Source organism: Eulemur rufifrons, chromosome 9, assembly GCF_041146395.1.
Source record: "Eulemur rufifrons isolate Redbay chromosome 9, OSU_ERuf_1, whole genome shotgun sequence".
Classification (NCBI taxonomy): domain Eukaryota; kingdom Metazoa; phylum Chordata; class Mammalia; order Primates; family Lemuridae; genus Eulemur; species Eulemur rufifrons.
In genome coordinates, this window is record NC_090991.1 from 43,141,408 (window position 1) to 43,154,174 (window position 12,767).

Genomic DNA, 12,767 nt, shown 5'->3' on the forward strand with positions numbered 1-12,767 from the left:
TGGTCTCGAACTCCTGAGCTCAAGTGATCCTCCTGTCTTGGCCTCCCAGAGTAGAGTGCTAGGATTACAGGCATAAGCTACCATGCCCGGCCCGAAGCCTGATTTGAACCAATGTTCATCTAATTTCAAAGCTTAGGCTTTTTTCGATCCACCTTGCTTACCCCCTTAGGGTTGCTTCTGCTGCTGACAAATGTTACCAGCATATGAATTGAATTGCCACAGAACTTGTGGGCTACTAAAATGTTATCCAAAGCCAAAAGTAGGAAGCAGGCACTAGGCTAATGTTGGTAAGCAAAGATTAAATAGTGCTCTATGTTTTGAGGCATTGTAGAACTTAAGAAAACCATCCTTTTTTCATGGTTGCACTGGAATTTTGTGTTACACTGGCAAGGGAAGTAGCCAGGCGCATGGATCTTTGACATCTGGGCCACTGGAAAGTGGAGTAGTTTTCTTATCCTTGGTCCAGATTTCTCCTTAACTCCATCTTGTCTTTGCCCCCGAGCCCTCTGTTGGCCAAATGGCATTTTGTATCCCTGGCCTCCAACTCACAAATGACCATGGACAAAACAATCCTGAATTTGAGCTGCATGAAACATGGCACTATGTTTTTCCTGTGCTGTCAAGAAATCCCCATGTAAGCCTCCCTCTTGTGCCTGGCAGAAAGACTGTCATACTTCCTCATGGATGGGATCCCTATCCTCTGTATGGATCACTCTTGGGGAACGAATGGCCCAACCAGTTTAGGAAGAAATTTTTCCTTGTGCTACTGTTCAGCAGCAGGCCTGCCCTTTTTGGAAATAAATTATGGTCCCAAAATTGCTTTGGCTAAACTGTGCTGGGAGTTACAAAGCTTGTTTTCTAGCCTCAGCCCTACGTTAAGTCACTTTATGGTCCTGGACCTCAGGTTCCTCCTCTGCACGATGTGGGTGATAATAATGCACCTCCACTGCAGCGGTGTTGTAAGGGCTAAATGAGAGGTGACAAAGTCTTTTCTGAAAAAAGAAAAGGAAAAAAATTGCCTTGGCTGATTTCGTTGCTCTGTTCATGGCACAATATCCCTAAATTTACACTCAGAGCAACTTCGGTTTCTGATAGGGCTTAGGAAACATGGACAGACTCTCTTCCATGGGCTGTTTGAGATCATTAGAAAGGCATGGCTCGAGTACCACTTCATCTCAGAATTGGTTGCCTGTACTGTGTGTGTGAGATGTTGAGACAGGAAATCCAGCAAAATTCTTTGCCTGTTTTCAGAGCAATTTTGTTTCTGGCTTCTGCTCTGGAGTCATGTGGGGAAGCCAGATTGCTGAATGCCCCATGTTAGCCTTCCCTCCTGAGACATCTCCTTGGAGGGAGACTGGGTTGATGCCTCCAAGAAGAGATTGGAAGTGTTCTTGGTGGCGAATTTTTTAAAATGTATTCTGTACAACCAAATGAGCCATATGTTCTGAAAGGCTGACTTCATGTGAAAGAATAAAGGAGGCAGTTTCTTGAAGGACATTGAAAAAATTGTTTAAACTCATTAGAAACTGCCTTTCAAAAAATGACCCTCCTGGCCATTCTTTTTTTCTGTGAAGTATTTTTCTTCCTTATGAGGGTCCTTGGAATAGTGGAAGGTGTCTTCATGGCTCAGGAAGTTTTACTGAGCCGCAGCAATTTGTTAGGCCTACCCTCTCTTCTAGGATGTCCACAGAACCTTGACTGGGCTCTTTAGCAGCCTCTGCAGTAGATGCATAGTCCTTGGTGTACCATCTCTACTTCCAGAGCACAGGCTGAGTGGCTCCATGTGAGCTTTTGATTGAGAGGAGAGATATATAAAACTGTGCATCCTAAATTTTCCTTCTAAAACTGGTCTAGACTAGGGTACTATCAAGAGGTAATCTGGGCACAGTGGTACATGCCTGTAGTCCCAGCTACTTGGGAAGCTGAGCTGGGAGGATCACATGAGCCCAGGAGATTGAGGCCAGGCTAGGCAACCCGGTGAGACCCATTCTTAAATAAAAGAAAAAAAAGAAAAGAAAGGAGGGAGTTGGCAGTTGCTTGTAGTTGGATAGAATGAGTCAGGTTCTTCCCCAGGTCTTTCTTCCTTAGCCATTCCCACAGAGCACCTTGCCTGCAGTTCCATTTCAGAAAACCTAATGTTACAGCCCCTGAGCTAGACTGGAGAAACCAGCTAGAAAGGAAAGTAGCCTGCTTTGTCAAGGGATAGTACTTCTGCTGTTCCCCGTGTCTGGGAATTGCTGGATTGTAAGGGAGAGGTGGGGAGTATCAGATAAGGGAGGGGAGGGCTTGCATGTCTCTGGTTTTCTACACAACTGGATAAATTTGTTTCTTCCATAACAGGAAAAGGGCTCAGGATAAGAGCCCTATATTTAAGTTTTGAAACTGCTAGAAATATTTGTGTGTTGGTTGAAGATTGGCCCTTCTGGTTTGTCTGGTGAGCTTAGGAAGGAAAAAAGATGCAAACTTTTGACCTTACTTTTGTCTGCTTTTCTGATCATACAAAGCAACAGAATCAGTCAGAAAACGCTCTTAGGCTAGGAGTACGGAGACTTGATTTCTCAGCCTCAAAATCCCTATGACTGAAAAGCATTACTGCGTATCCATGTCATTCGTTGATGTTAGGATGATAAACCATTCTATCTTACAAGCTGATGTGGCAAAAGTACCTGTAAATTAGCTTTATATTCTCTTACCTTTAAAACAGGAATAATTTCTGCTTCTTAAAACTGTGCTGTATTTTTTTTTTTTTTTTTTTTTAAGAAATGTAAAGTTCCTTGAGTCTGGGTTCCCTCCTCTGTTAAGTAAAGCCAATGCATACCTCTCAGGATTGTTGAAAGGATTAAGTGAAGTAGCAAATGTGAAAATACTTTGCAGAATGCCTGCCACTTAGCAGGTACTCAGAAAATACTTGCCAAATCTCTGTTGGGGGGATGTTGAAACTCAAATGAGGCAACTTCTGTGAATGCCAACAAAAAGTAAAGCACTACATAAATGCAAGATACTATCTTTACTTGTAGTAGCCGGGAAGTATGGGAGTGGGTAGGGATGGAGGAGGCTACCTCTGGTTCCTGGCTACACCATTGGGAGGGCCTTCTTATCTGATACAGGTAGAGAACAAGTAAGGGGAGACACTGGGAGGACAGGCCAGCAGAGAGACGTGCCCAGCTATATCGAGTTACCTTTCCTTGGCCCCCAACCTCAAAATGCTGCTGGGACCCAAAGCTCAAGAGGGCTAGGCCAATGTAGTGATCATTTTCCTAGGTTCTTCCTAGTGTAAGAGGAAATGGTATTGGTGTTCTAGAGGAAAAGAGTGACATTATGAAGAAAGGGTGGCATTATGAAGGAATATACGAAGGTTTTTTTTTAAAGCTGATCTGGGGCCAAGCATGGTGGCTCACGCCTGTAATCCCAGTACTTTGGTAGGCTGGGGCAGGAGGATTGCTTGAGGCCAGGCGTTCAAGACCAGCCTGGGCAACACAATGAGACCCTGTCTCTACAAAAAATAAAATAATTACCCAGGCATGGTGGCACATACCTATAGTCCCAGCTACTTGGGAGACTTGAGGCAGGAGGATCACTTTAAGGCTGCAGCACGCTATGATCAGGCACTGTGTTCTCACCTGGGCAACAGAATGAAACCTTGTCTCCCCGCCCCCCCCACCAAAAAAAAGAAAAAACGAACTGGTCTGATTTGCCAGCTTAAATTGTTTTCATAAGGGTTATTTTGGTTCATGTTTTGTGTCAACATTCTTGGTCATATATACTTTAGTGCCTGTTCCATATGTGGCCTTCATTTCCTATTAGGGAGCTGGAGCATATTAGACTTTAGTGCCATGACCCACCTGAGTCACATCCCTGAACTCTAGAGCCCAGTATCACTCGGGCTGCGCATCCTGGGCTCTGTTGTCAAAAACCTTGTTTCTGTGCTCTAGGCTCCCAGAACCCGGGCCGAAGCTCACCTCCCCCTGGCTACGTCCCTGAACGGCAGCAGCACATTGCCCGGCAGGGGTCCTACACCAGCATCAACAGTGAAGGGGAGTTCATTCCAGAGACTAGCGAGCAGTGCGTGAGTATGGGGCTAGGGCCGGGGCGGGGGGGGGGGGGGGGGGGGGGGTGTGCCCATGGCCTGTGTCAGACCAAGGTTATAACGGGGGGTTCTTGGTGGGCACAGTGCAGACCTGAGGGACTTGAACCCTACCAAATAGCTCTTTTATAAGCCAGGCCTGCCCAAATATGGATTATTCCTTTGTAAGGGCCAAATGTCAATTCCTGCCAAAGATGGGATCTAGTCTGCCTAGCCTTCTTGGTATTGGGTGAGCACTTGTTAGATTTTCCCTCTTCGTGGTCCTCTCACTGGTCCCCTGCAGAATACCACTCTGTTATTTGTGTACGTCCTTACAACTGCCTGTCTTCATTTCAGCAGTGTTAGCACATGACCAGTCCTAAACTGACAGATTGTGTTTTTCATTGGCTATATTTTAGTTTTGCTATTTCTTGATCAAAGGTAGGGAGTAAACCATATCCAGATTACACTGTAGGGTTGGTTAGGGTGATCTTCTATGGTGGTAGACAGCTATATTAACAAATTACCACAAAGTTAGAATCTGAAAACAACATAAACATTTATTGTGGGGGAGGAGTCACCTTAGGTTGTGTCTACCACAATGGCTCAGCCATTTTAATGGCTTTGGTTTTTAACCAGTGGCTTACTTGATGAAAATGGCAATTTGCTTAGTGGGTGAGCCAGCAAGGGTGAGACCTCTGGCTTCATTCTGGTCTTTGCAGCGAGCTTGCTTTGATTGCAAAGAGAAAGGTCGGTTCTTGTAATTTCTGGGATTTGGTCTGAGAAGGGGAAATTTCTTAAGGGTTAAAATGCCCAACAGAATGGCCGGTGCCATCACTCGGGAGATTTTATAAAAAACTGATTCTTGTAACTTTTGTTTTATTATTCGAACATATAAGGCTGGGCACAGTGGCTCACCCTGTAATCCTAGCACTCTGAGAGGCCGAGGCAGGAGGATCTCTTGAGCCCAGGAGTTTGAGACCATCCTGAGCAAGAGTGAGACCCCATCTCTAGCGTGGTGGCATGCGTCTGTAGTCCCAGCTACTCGGGAGGCTGAGGCAGGAGGATTGCCTGAGCCCAGGAGTTTGAGGTTGCTGTGAGCTAGGCTGATACCATGGTACTCTAGCCCAGGTGACAGAGCGAGACTCCATTTCAAAAAAAAAAAAACACCACATATAGGCTAGGAGAAGCCCTTTACACTCTTCTTCTCCCTCTGTACTCCTGCCTTCTAGATAAATTCATGTTTGGAACAGTGACCTGGAGTGCCTTTAACTGTACATTCCCTTCTTGGGCATTTTCCTGACCATCTTTTCTTCTGGTTTCTCTAACCGAAGCACTTCTGAACATCAGCTGTTCTAGGGGTGACTTAGATGTAAAATCCCAGAAATTGCAAATGAGCTCTATTGCCTTTGGTCTCTGTCTCTCCCTATGGTCCTGTGCCCTAGCCCCTTCACTTCTATACTTTGCCTGCCTGGCCCTGGAAGGCATGGGAGAATTTCACTCCTAGTGAGAACAAACGTTTTAGAAAGAGGCCATGGCAGGTGGCAGCTGGGGATTGCCAAGGTCCTTCCCCAGTATCTACCCCTTTAGTTAAAGAGGATTGCTCCTGGTAACAGGCCATTCAAGATAAATCCACTTAACAGGGGCAAAAACAGTACAGTATGTAGTGAAAGAATATTCCACTGGGACTTTCTTGAAAAGTGAAACTAAGATACATTTATTTTGTTTTTCTTTAATCAGATTTAGGTAATAGTTGCATCTGTTTGCTAATTTTTAGAATGAACAAAGCATGATTCATGCTAATTTTTTCTGCTTAATTTTTCTAACAAAAACTATGCTAGCACAATGTAACTTCCTTTACTTCCCCCTTGACTTCTGCAGCACTATCATAAAGAGGGTCATTTTTTGCAAGAGCATTCACAGGAGTCAGCATTTTCCACAAGGCCTCTCTTGAGCCTTAGGTATTCTTCTTCCTCCATCATACCTGCTGTGTTGTTATAATCACCCATTTTCTCTTTTTCTGTTAGCTGGTCTAACTTTGCCAAGCATGCACTTCATGGATCAGGAGCAATTCTTTCCCATGTTGGTTTCATTTACTTTGGGACATCCTGTATCCTTAGCAAGATTTGCAGTTTTACTTTGCAATTAATTTGCCTTGATTGGCAGATTTTTAAAGATCATATATGACAATATGACCTAAAGCATTTAAAATTATGAGTGGGGATAGCATTAAATGGGAAAAGATATTTTAGTTGGAAACTAATTTTATGAAGGTTGTTAGTGAATTTTCATAATTCTGATACTTTACTTCCCTGTGTAACATTTAATGTTGGAGCTCAGATGATGAAGTCTCTGAAATTTTCTGCACAGAGAAAATGAATGGGTGGACCCTTCAGGAGATTAATTGGAGGAAAAGCTATTCTGAAGGCTTTTTGTTACTTCATTTGACCAGGGCCAGAGAAGTAATTTATATAGATACCTATTACCTCTGCATGGAACCAGGAACTGGGAAGTTTTTGTTCTGGTACCAGCTGTGCACTAACTAGTTTTGTGACTTTTTTAGACCAGTCTCCTAACCTTTCTAGGCCTGTAGTACTTATCTGTGAAATGAGGCAATACTTGTCTTTGTAAATTATAAATCATGGAGTGTAAACAGAAGCATTAAGGTCCCACCCAAACTCACTGGAAGCCTCTACGGGGTAGTACCATCTCCAGCGCCAGGTCTCAATGTTAATGAGCCAAGAAAATGCCAACAAGAGAAGCAGCATCTTGGCTTTGCTCTCCTGGCAGAGCCCCTTGGGATGCCAGCCAAGCATTTTTCTGCCTCCTGGAAACTTGCCCTTCAAACTAAAGGGGAGAATGGTACCTTACTAACCATTCTTCCCACTGCACGGGGAGAGAAAGGGCACTTCATATTTTGACAAAAAGGACCATATGCTGGCCCTGACTGAGTCATAAAGCCTGGGTCACCTGGCTGGGATTTGGGCTAGGGCTATGGTTTTATTTTATGACTTGCCTTACAGATGCTGGATCCCCTGAGCAGTGCAGAAAATTCCTTGTCAGGAAGCTGCCAATCCTTGGACAGGTCAGCAGACAGGTATGGGACTATGGGTGGTTTGGGGGGTGATACGTGGGTGTTTTTGGAACTGTCTGAGGAAGTAGAGTTAGCTAGTGTGTGTCTCTGAGCTAGACTGTAGGCCCAGGGTCAAAACATCGTGCTTCTTAGGAAAGCCCTCTCCTTATTTCCCAAAGCCATGAGAATGTTGTGTTTGCATAATTTAATGAATGTAATACTAGCTCATAAAATAGCAGCTCATTTATTAAGTGCTGTGTTGTTCTAAGTGCTTTACATGTTTTGACTTTCCACATAATATAATGCTGGAAGTATCCTTGTACTTTTGGCCTCATTGCTGTCATCTGAACTGAGAAGCAGTGGATCATCAATGTTTTGGGGGGAAAACTGAATTCTCATCTGTTGGTTTGCTTCCATTTTTTTCTCTAAGTGTGTCTGGGACAGTAAGAAACTGAAATCAGAAAACAAAACATCCAGACTGTCTAGAGTACCACACTGCCTGCTAGCTGTGTATCTTGTTCTAACACTTGGGGAGGAAACAAGTGCTGTCCTTTACATGCCAAATGGCTCTGCGCAGGGGTATGTTGGGAACAGGCCTTGGCACTGATCCCGCCACTCCCTCGCCTCAACCTCATTATGCCCAAGAGCATGTTTGATCACGTCTGGCTGGGCTTAGGGCTATGGTCAGAGGCTATGGAGCAGGTTTCGGGATTTCTTTTTTCTTTTGTGGAACTGATTGTTCATGTGAGTAATGATCTTGCGACTGTGGCCAAACTTGTCCTATCTCTCCTAACAGACTGGAACGTGGGTGAGCACTGTCTTCCCTCTAGATATCATAGAATGCAGACGTAGTTACTTGTTGGTTTCCAATATCTATCCTTGTTTTGGGCTTGCTCTCCAACCAGGGGAGGAAGGCACAGGTAAGAGTGCCAGGGGTTGCTGCCACAGACTGAAGGCCCTGCCAGGGCAGGGACTGACTCTGACTTTTGTCTATCTCCTGAGCTTTGGTGGGGGGAGCCCAGGAGGGGAGGACTACAGAAGGTGTAGTAGTTGGAAAACACTAGGGGTCAGCTCTCGCCACCCCTGTGGCCCTCTCAAAAGGCACTCTTGTGTAAGGGAAAGGGCCAGTCATGTGGATGCTGGGAAAGACAGCTGAACTTACCTACTTCTCTATTCTGAGGTTTTTCCTCTGTCCGTACAATGCTTTGTTTTCTTCCTATTAGGAATGATCTGGACTAACTTCCTTGAGGCCTGGGCCTGACTTGAGCTTAGTGTTCTCATCTTCTCTTCATGGGGAAGGTCATGGGATCTGGAGCCAGATAGATCTAGATCCAGTCCCAGTTCCACCAAATATTAGTTGAGTGGCTTTGAACAGGTCCCTTAACCTCTCTGTTCCTCAGTTTTCCTGTCTCTAAAATGAGATGATGTGATTAGTTTGAAAGGAAGATGCCTGGTTTAGCCGCAAGAACATGGACTTTGGAATCATAGACCTGGATTTGAAGTCTGGCCCTGTTGCTTACTAGCTGTGTCCTTGGGCAAGTAAATAGGGCTGTGTAATACCTAACCTCTAGGGTGTCTTTGAAGACTAGAAACAGTATAGCAGGTGTTTAGTCATTGGGACCTGCTACTATACCATATTTCCTACCTCACTTTGTAAAATAGGTAAGAGAACAGCAATCTGTAAACCATGTTGTTGTTGCTATTTGTTACTTCCCTGGGCAAAGGATTCTCTTACAGCTCTTCACCTGTTACAGAGGTGGGAAGAAAGTCCAAGAAGGGCAAGGGGTGTGCAGCCAGGCTGGAGCGCGGTAGGATGGGAGATTTCCCTGTCAGATTTGGGCCTCAGACTAGTGAAGGGAGGGTGGAAAGAGGAGGCTGGGCTCAGAAAAGGGCCTTTTCCCTCAAACTCTGCTCCTCTCACCCAGTGCTATGGGAGGGAGTTAGATAGGGAGGCCAACTGGATGCCCTGCTGGGCTGCTCTGAAAGTACGTGGAGGTCTATTTTGGGATTTCTTTTTGTTTTCTCTAGCCCTTCCTTCCGGAAATCACGAATGTCCCGAGCCCAGAGCTTCCCCGACAACAGACAGGAGTACTCAGGTGAGCTCCACAGAGCCTGGGTGGGTGCTGCAGGGTGTCTGGGCCACAGACACTGTGGTGTGACCACTCTGAGTTGGTAACTTTCCTCGGGCTTGCTGCTCTGAGGCCTCAGGGTGACCTGGGGGCTTAAGTGATTCTCCCACTTTGACCTACCCAGAAGCCAGTGATTCCCTTGTCTTACTCAGATCGGGAAACTCAGCTATATGACAAAGGGGTCAAAGGTGGAACTTACCCCCGGCGCTACCATGTGTCTATGCACCACAAGGACTACAATGACGGTGAGTGCACCTGCACCCTGCCCCCTGCTGGTGCCTCAAGAAAGGAGTGCGTAGAGTTGCACCGTGGAAAAGTTGCCACGGAAAAGCCATCATGAGAGGCCTGGGCCCAGGCACTCCAAACCCTGTGTTTTCCTTTATTCCTGAGGAATTGTGGCCCAAGACTTAAGGCACAGGAGGCAGAAAAAAACAAAAAAGCCAGACGGGGAGAGCGATATTTGTAGATCAAGATGTTGCCACTGGGAACTCTGACCTTTGTCTGTGGCGTGCTCCAGGAGCACCACCTCTCTGAAGCCCTCTTCTTCCCTGCAGCAGCAGACAGACTGGGGCCACGCAGAGGGGTGAGAGCAAGATTCTAGCAAAACAGAGCCTTTACCTGTGGCTTGGCCTTGTGAGCAACTGTGGGCCTATAGGCCAGCCCTGTGCCTTTCCTTTGGCCAGGACTCCCTGAATCAGACAGGCTTCTTCCTGATTTCTGTTTCTGTCCTGATTTTTGGGATGCCTGGGACAGCAGCCTTTGTGGCATGAGTCAGGCGGCAGGGCAGATAGGATAGGCTGCAGCTGGTGGTATCTATTACTTGTAGAAAGGACCTGGTTTGCACATTTGGCCTTGTGGCGAGGGGTCTGACTTGCTCTATTCTGGTCCCTGCACCCTTTCAGGCAGAAGAACATTTCCCCGAATACGGCGTCATCAAGGCAACCTGTTCACCCTGGTGCCATCCAGCCGCTCCCTGAGCACAAATGGCGAGAACATGGGTCTGGCTGTGCAATACCTGGACCCCCGTGGGCGCCTGCGGAGTGCAGACAGCGAGAACGCCCTTTCTGTGCAGGAGAGGAATGTGCCGACCAAGTGTGAGGAGCTGTCCCTGGCTAGGAGGAGACAGCCCAGGCCATCTCAGACAAGCTGCTGAGCTGGGAGCATGGCCAGGCCACTGGGACCCTTAGGCTCAGCAGGCAGCAGCTCTAGCCCATCCTCACCACACTAGAAGAGCCTTGGAGTGGGCATCAGACCCCCAGGACCCAAGGCCTGATCCACTATTGTGTGACAAGCCACTTCTCCTCTCTGGGCTTTAGTTTTTCCATGTTTAAACTGAAGAGCACACCCTTAATCCCTGCCATATTAAAATATTTAGGGACTTTGGAAATAAAGGTATTTGATCAATGCAGAAGAGCATTTAATATGACTTTAGCCAGTCCTTTGCTTCTCAGGACTCTGACCTTAAGGTCCGATTGACCAGGGCACTGGTGTGCTCCAGATTGGGGTGGTGATGGTGCTGGGTGAGGGGGGACACTGAGCCAGAGGTCCCATTACAGAGCATCTAGAAAATGAGGTAGGATATCAATCAATGATGTACATGAAATAATGCTCTTTCCTTCTGTTCTCCTGTAGCTCCTAGTGCCCCCATCAATTGGCGCCGGGGGAAGCTCCTGGGTCAGGGTGCCTTCGGCAGGGTCTATTTGTGCTATGATGTGGACACAGGACGAGAACTTGCTTCCAAGCAGGTCCAGTTTGACCCAGATAGTCCTGAGACAAGCAAGGTACTGCCTTCCCCATGGCTTTTCAGTCCCCCTTTTCAACAGAAAGGCCTGTCTCATTACACAGAGTAGTTGCTTTCCCTGTCGTTCTTCCTCCCAGGCTGCCTTGCTGTTCACCCTGGCCCTGGCTGAGTGGTGAAGGGACTGTGGTCCACAGAGCACCAAGCACCCGGGGGAGGGATTGGGTATGAGGAACTGAGTCGATACCAAAGTTCCAAGCAACCCAGACTGAGAGGCCATGACCAGTGCCACAAAGATGGCCTGTTCTCTCCACCAAACAGATACCTCTCCCCTTCCCTCAGCCCAGGAAGGAGCCTTGGGGTTCACCCGCTTAGTCCAGCTCTAAAGGAGGAATCTTTTGACCGGTCTTTGGAGTTCAGCTTTGGATGTGGCCTACACTTCAAATTGAGTGGACAAATATAGCAATTACCTTAACTAAGCACCCACAACCCCTTCTCCCACCTGCCTGGCCACCTTCTTCCAGGCATGGAAGTGCCACCATCCCAAAGGCTGCCCAGCATTGGGGCTAAGGGCCAGACAGTTGAAAGAGTCCCCCTTTTCTCCAGTGGAAGTTCCCAAGGCAGGCCCCTGTAAGGCCATTGACTAGGGCAAGCTGAGTGGAACCCAGGTGGGCAGAACTGAAGCCCTGAGGGCTGAGGGTGACTGCTCACTCTTCCCCTAGGAGGTGAGCGCTCTGGAATGTGAGATCCAGTTGCTGAAGAACTTGCAGCATGAGCGCATCGTGCAGTACTACGGCTGTCTGCGGGACCGTGCTGAGAAGACCCTGACCATCTTCATGGAGTACATGCCAGGGGTATGTGCCCCTTGAATGCATGTGGGGCCTGACCTGGGGACTGCGGGAGAAGGGTCACCTTTGACATCAGTCTGACCATCTGAGGCGCCAGAGGTGATGGCAGGACTTAGGGTCAGGAATGCCCTGCCTCAGGCTGCAGTATAGTGTGAGATGAGAGCTGCCCCAGGCCCAACCCTCCCCAGAGGCTGGCGGGGCTGGCGCACTGTCCAGTAAGTATAGCTAGCCTTCACCTGGGGCAGGGGCCTCTCTTCTGGATTTGGTTGTACGTTGCTTGAGGGAAAGATTGGTTCATACTCTTCTCCAAGCTGCCCAGCAGCTCCTGGCAAAGTGCCTAGAACGTCGCAAGTAGAAACTGGGTGAATCACACCTTTGCTGCAATGCTAAGGGCTGGAATAACCTTTCCCCCTTCCCATACCCCTCCCCCGAGGGGACTCCCTCTGACTCCTTGTGGCTGGTAGGGCTCGGTGAAGGACCAGTTGAAGGCCTACGGAGCCCTGACGGAGAGTGTGACCCGGAAGTATACCCGGCAGATCCTGGAGGGCATGTCCTACCTGCACAGCAACATGATTGTTCACCGGGACATCAAGGGTAAGCAGAGGTCAGGTTGCATGGGGACCCCAACACCTGGGTTCAAGTCTACCATTTAGTGGCTTAACCATTCTGAACTTTCTGAAAAGTCGGACCCCAGTTGCTTCCTTGGGGGACTGGTGTGAAGATTGGGTGAGCAACTTAGGAAAATGCCAAGTTCTTTGCACATGTTGGCCGTGGCAGGGGTCATGTTTTACAGCAGGTCTGAGGCTTCCCTTTGCTAGACTGTGTGCTGTGAGTAGTTACCACTGGCCGTGCGCAGCGGTAGGGCCACCAGCGGCTCTCTGACCTGGGAGGGAGGGAGGCAGGTTGGGAGAAAATG

The 12,767-nt window shown here is 47.7% G+C and overlaps 1 protein-coding gene across 6 annotated transcripts in view; it reads left to right on the forward strand.

Moving 5' to 3' along the window:
- The window catches only part of MAP3K3 (mitogen-activated protein kinase kinase kinase 3), a 62,390-nt gene that overhangs the window by 45,213 nt on the left and 4,410 nt on the right, over positions 1 to 12,767 (forward strand). For 2 of the 6 annotated variants that reach the window (XM_069482753.1, XM_069482757.1), the window contains 9 exons: positions 3,933 to 4,066; positions 7,087 to 7,160; positions 7,933 to 7,944; positions 9,165 to 9,232; positions 9,418 to 9,510; positions 10,168 to 10,359; positions 10,898 to 11,046; positions 11,726 to 11,857; positions 12,316 to 12,445. In XM_069482753.1, coding sequence (XP_069338854.1) covers positions 3,933 to 4,066; positions 7,087 to 7,160; positions 7,933 to 7,944; positions 9,165 to 9,232; positions 9,418 to 9,510; positions 10,168 to 10,359; positions 10,898 to 11,046; positions 11,726 to 11,857; positions 12,316 to 12,445 — 984 coding nt within the window. The remainder of the gene's footprint in view (positions 1 to 3,932; positions 4,067 to 7,086; positions 7,161 to 7,932; positions 7,945 to 9,164; positions 9,233 to 9,417; positions 9,511 to 10,167; positions 10,360 to 10,897; positions 11,047 to 11,725; positions 11,858 to 12,315; positions 12,446 to 12,767) is intronic. The other 4 variants (XM_069482754.1, XM_069482758.1, XM_069482755.1 and 1 more) reach the window with 2 other exon arrangements.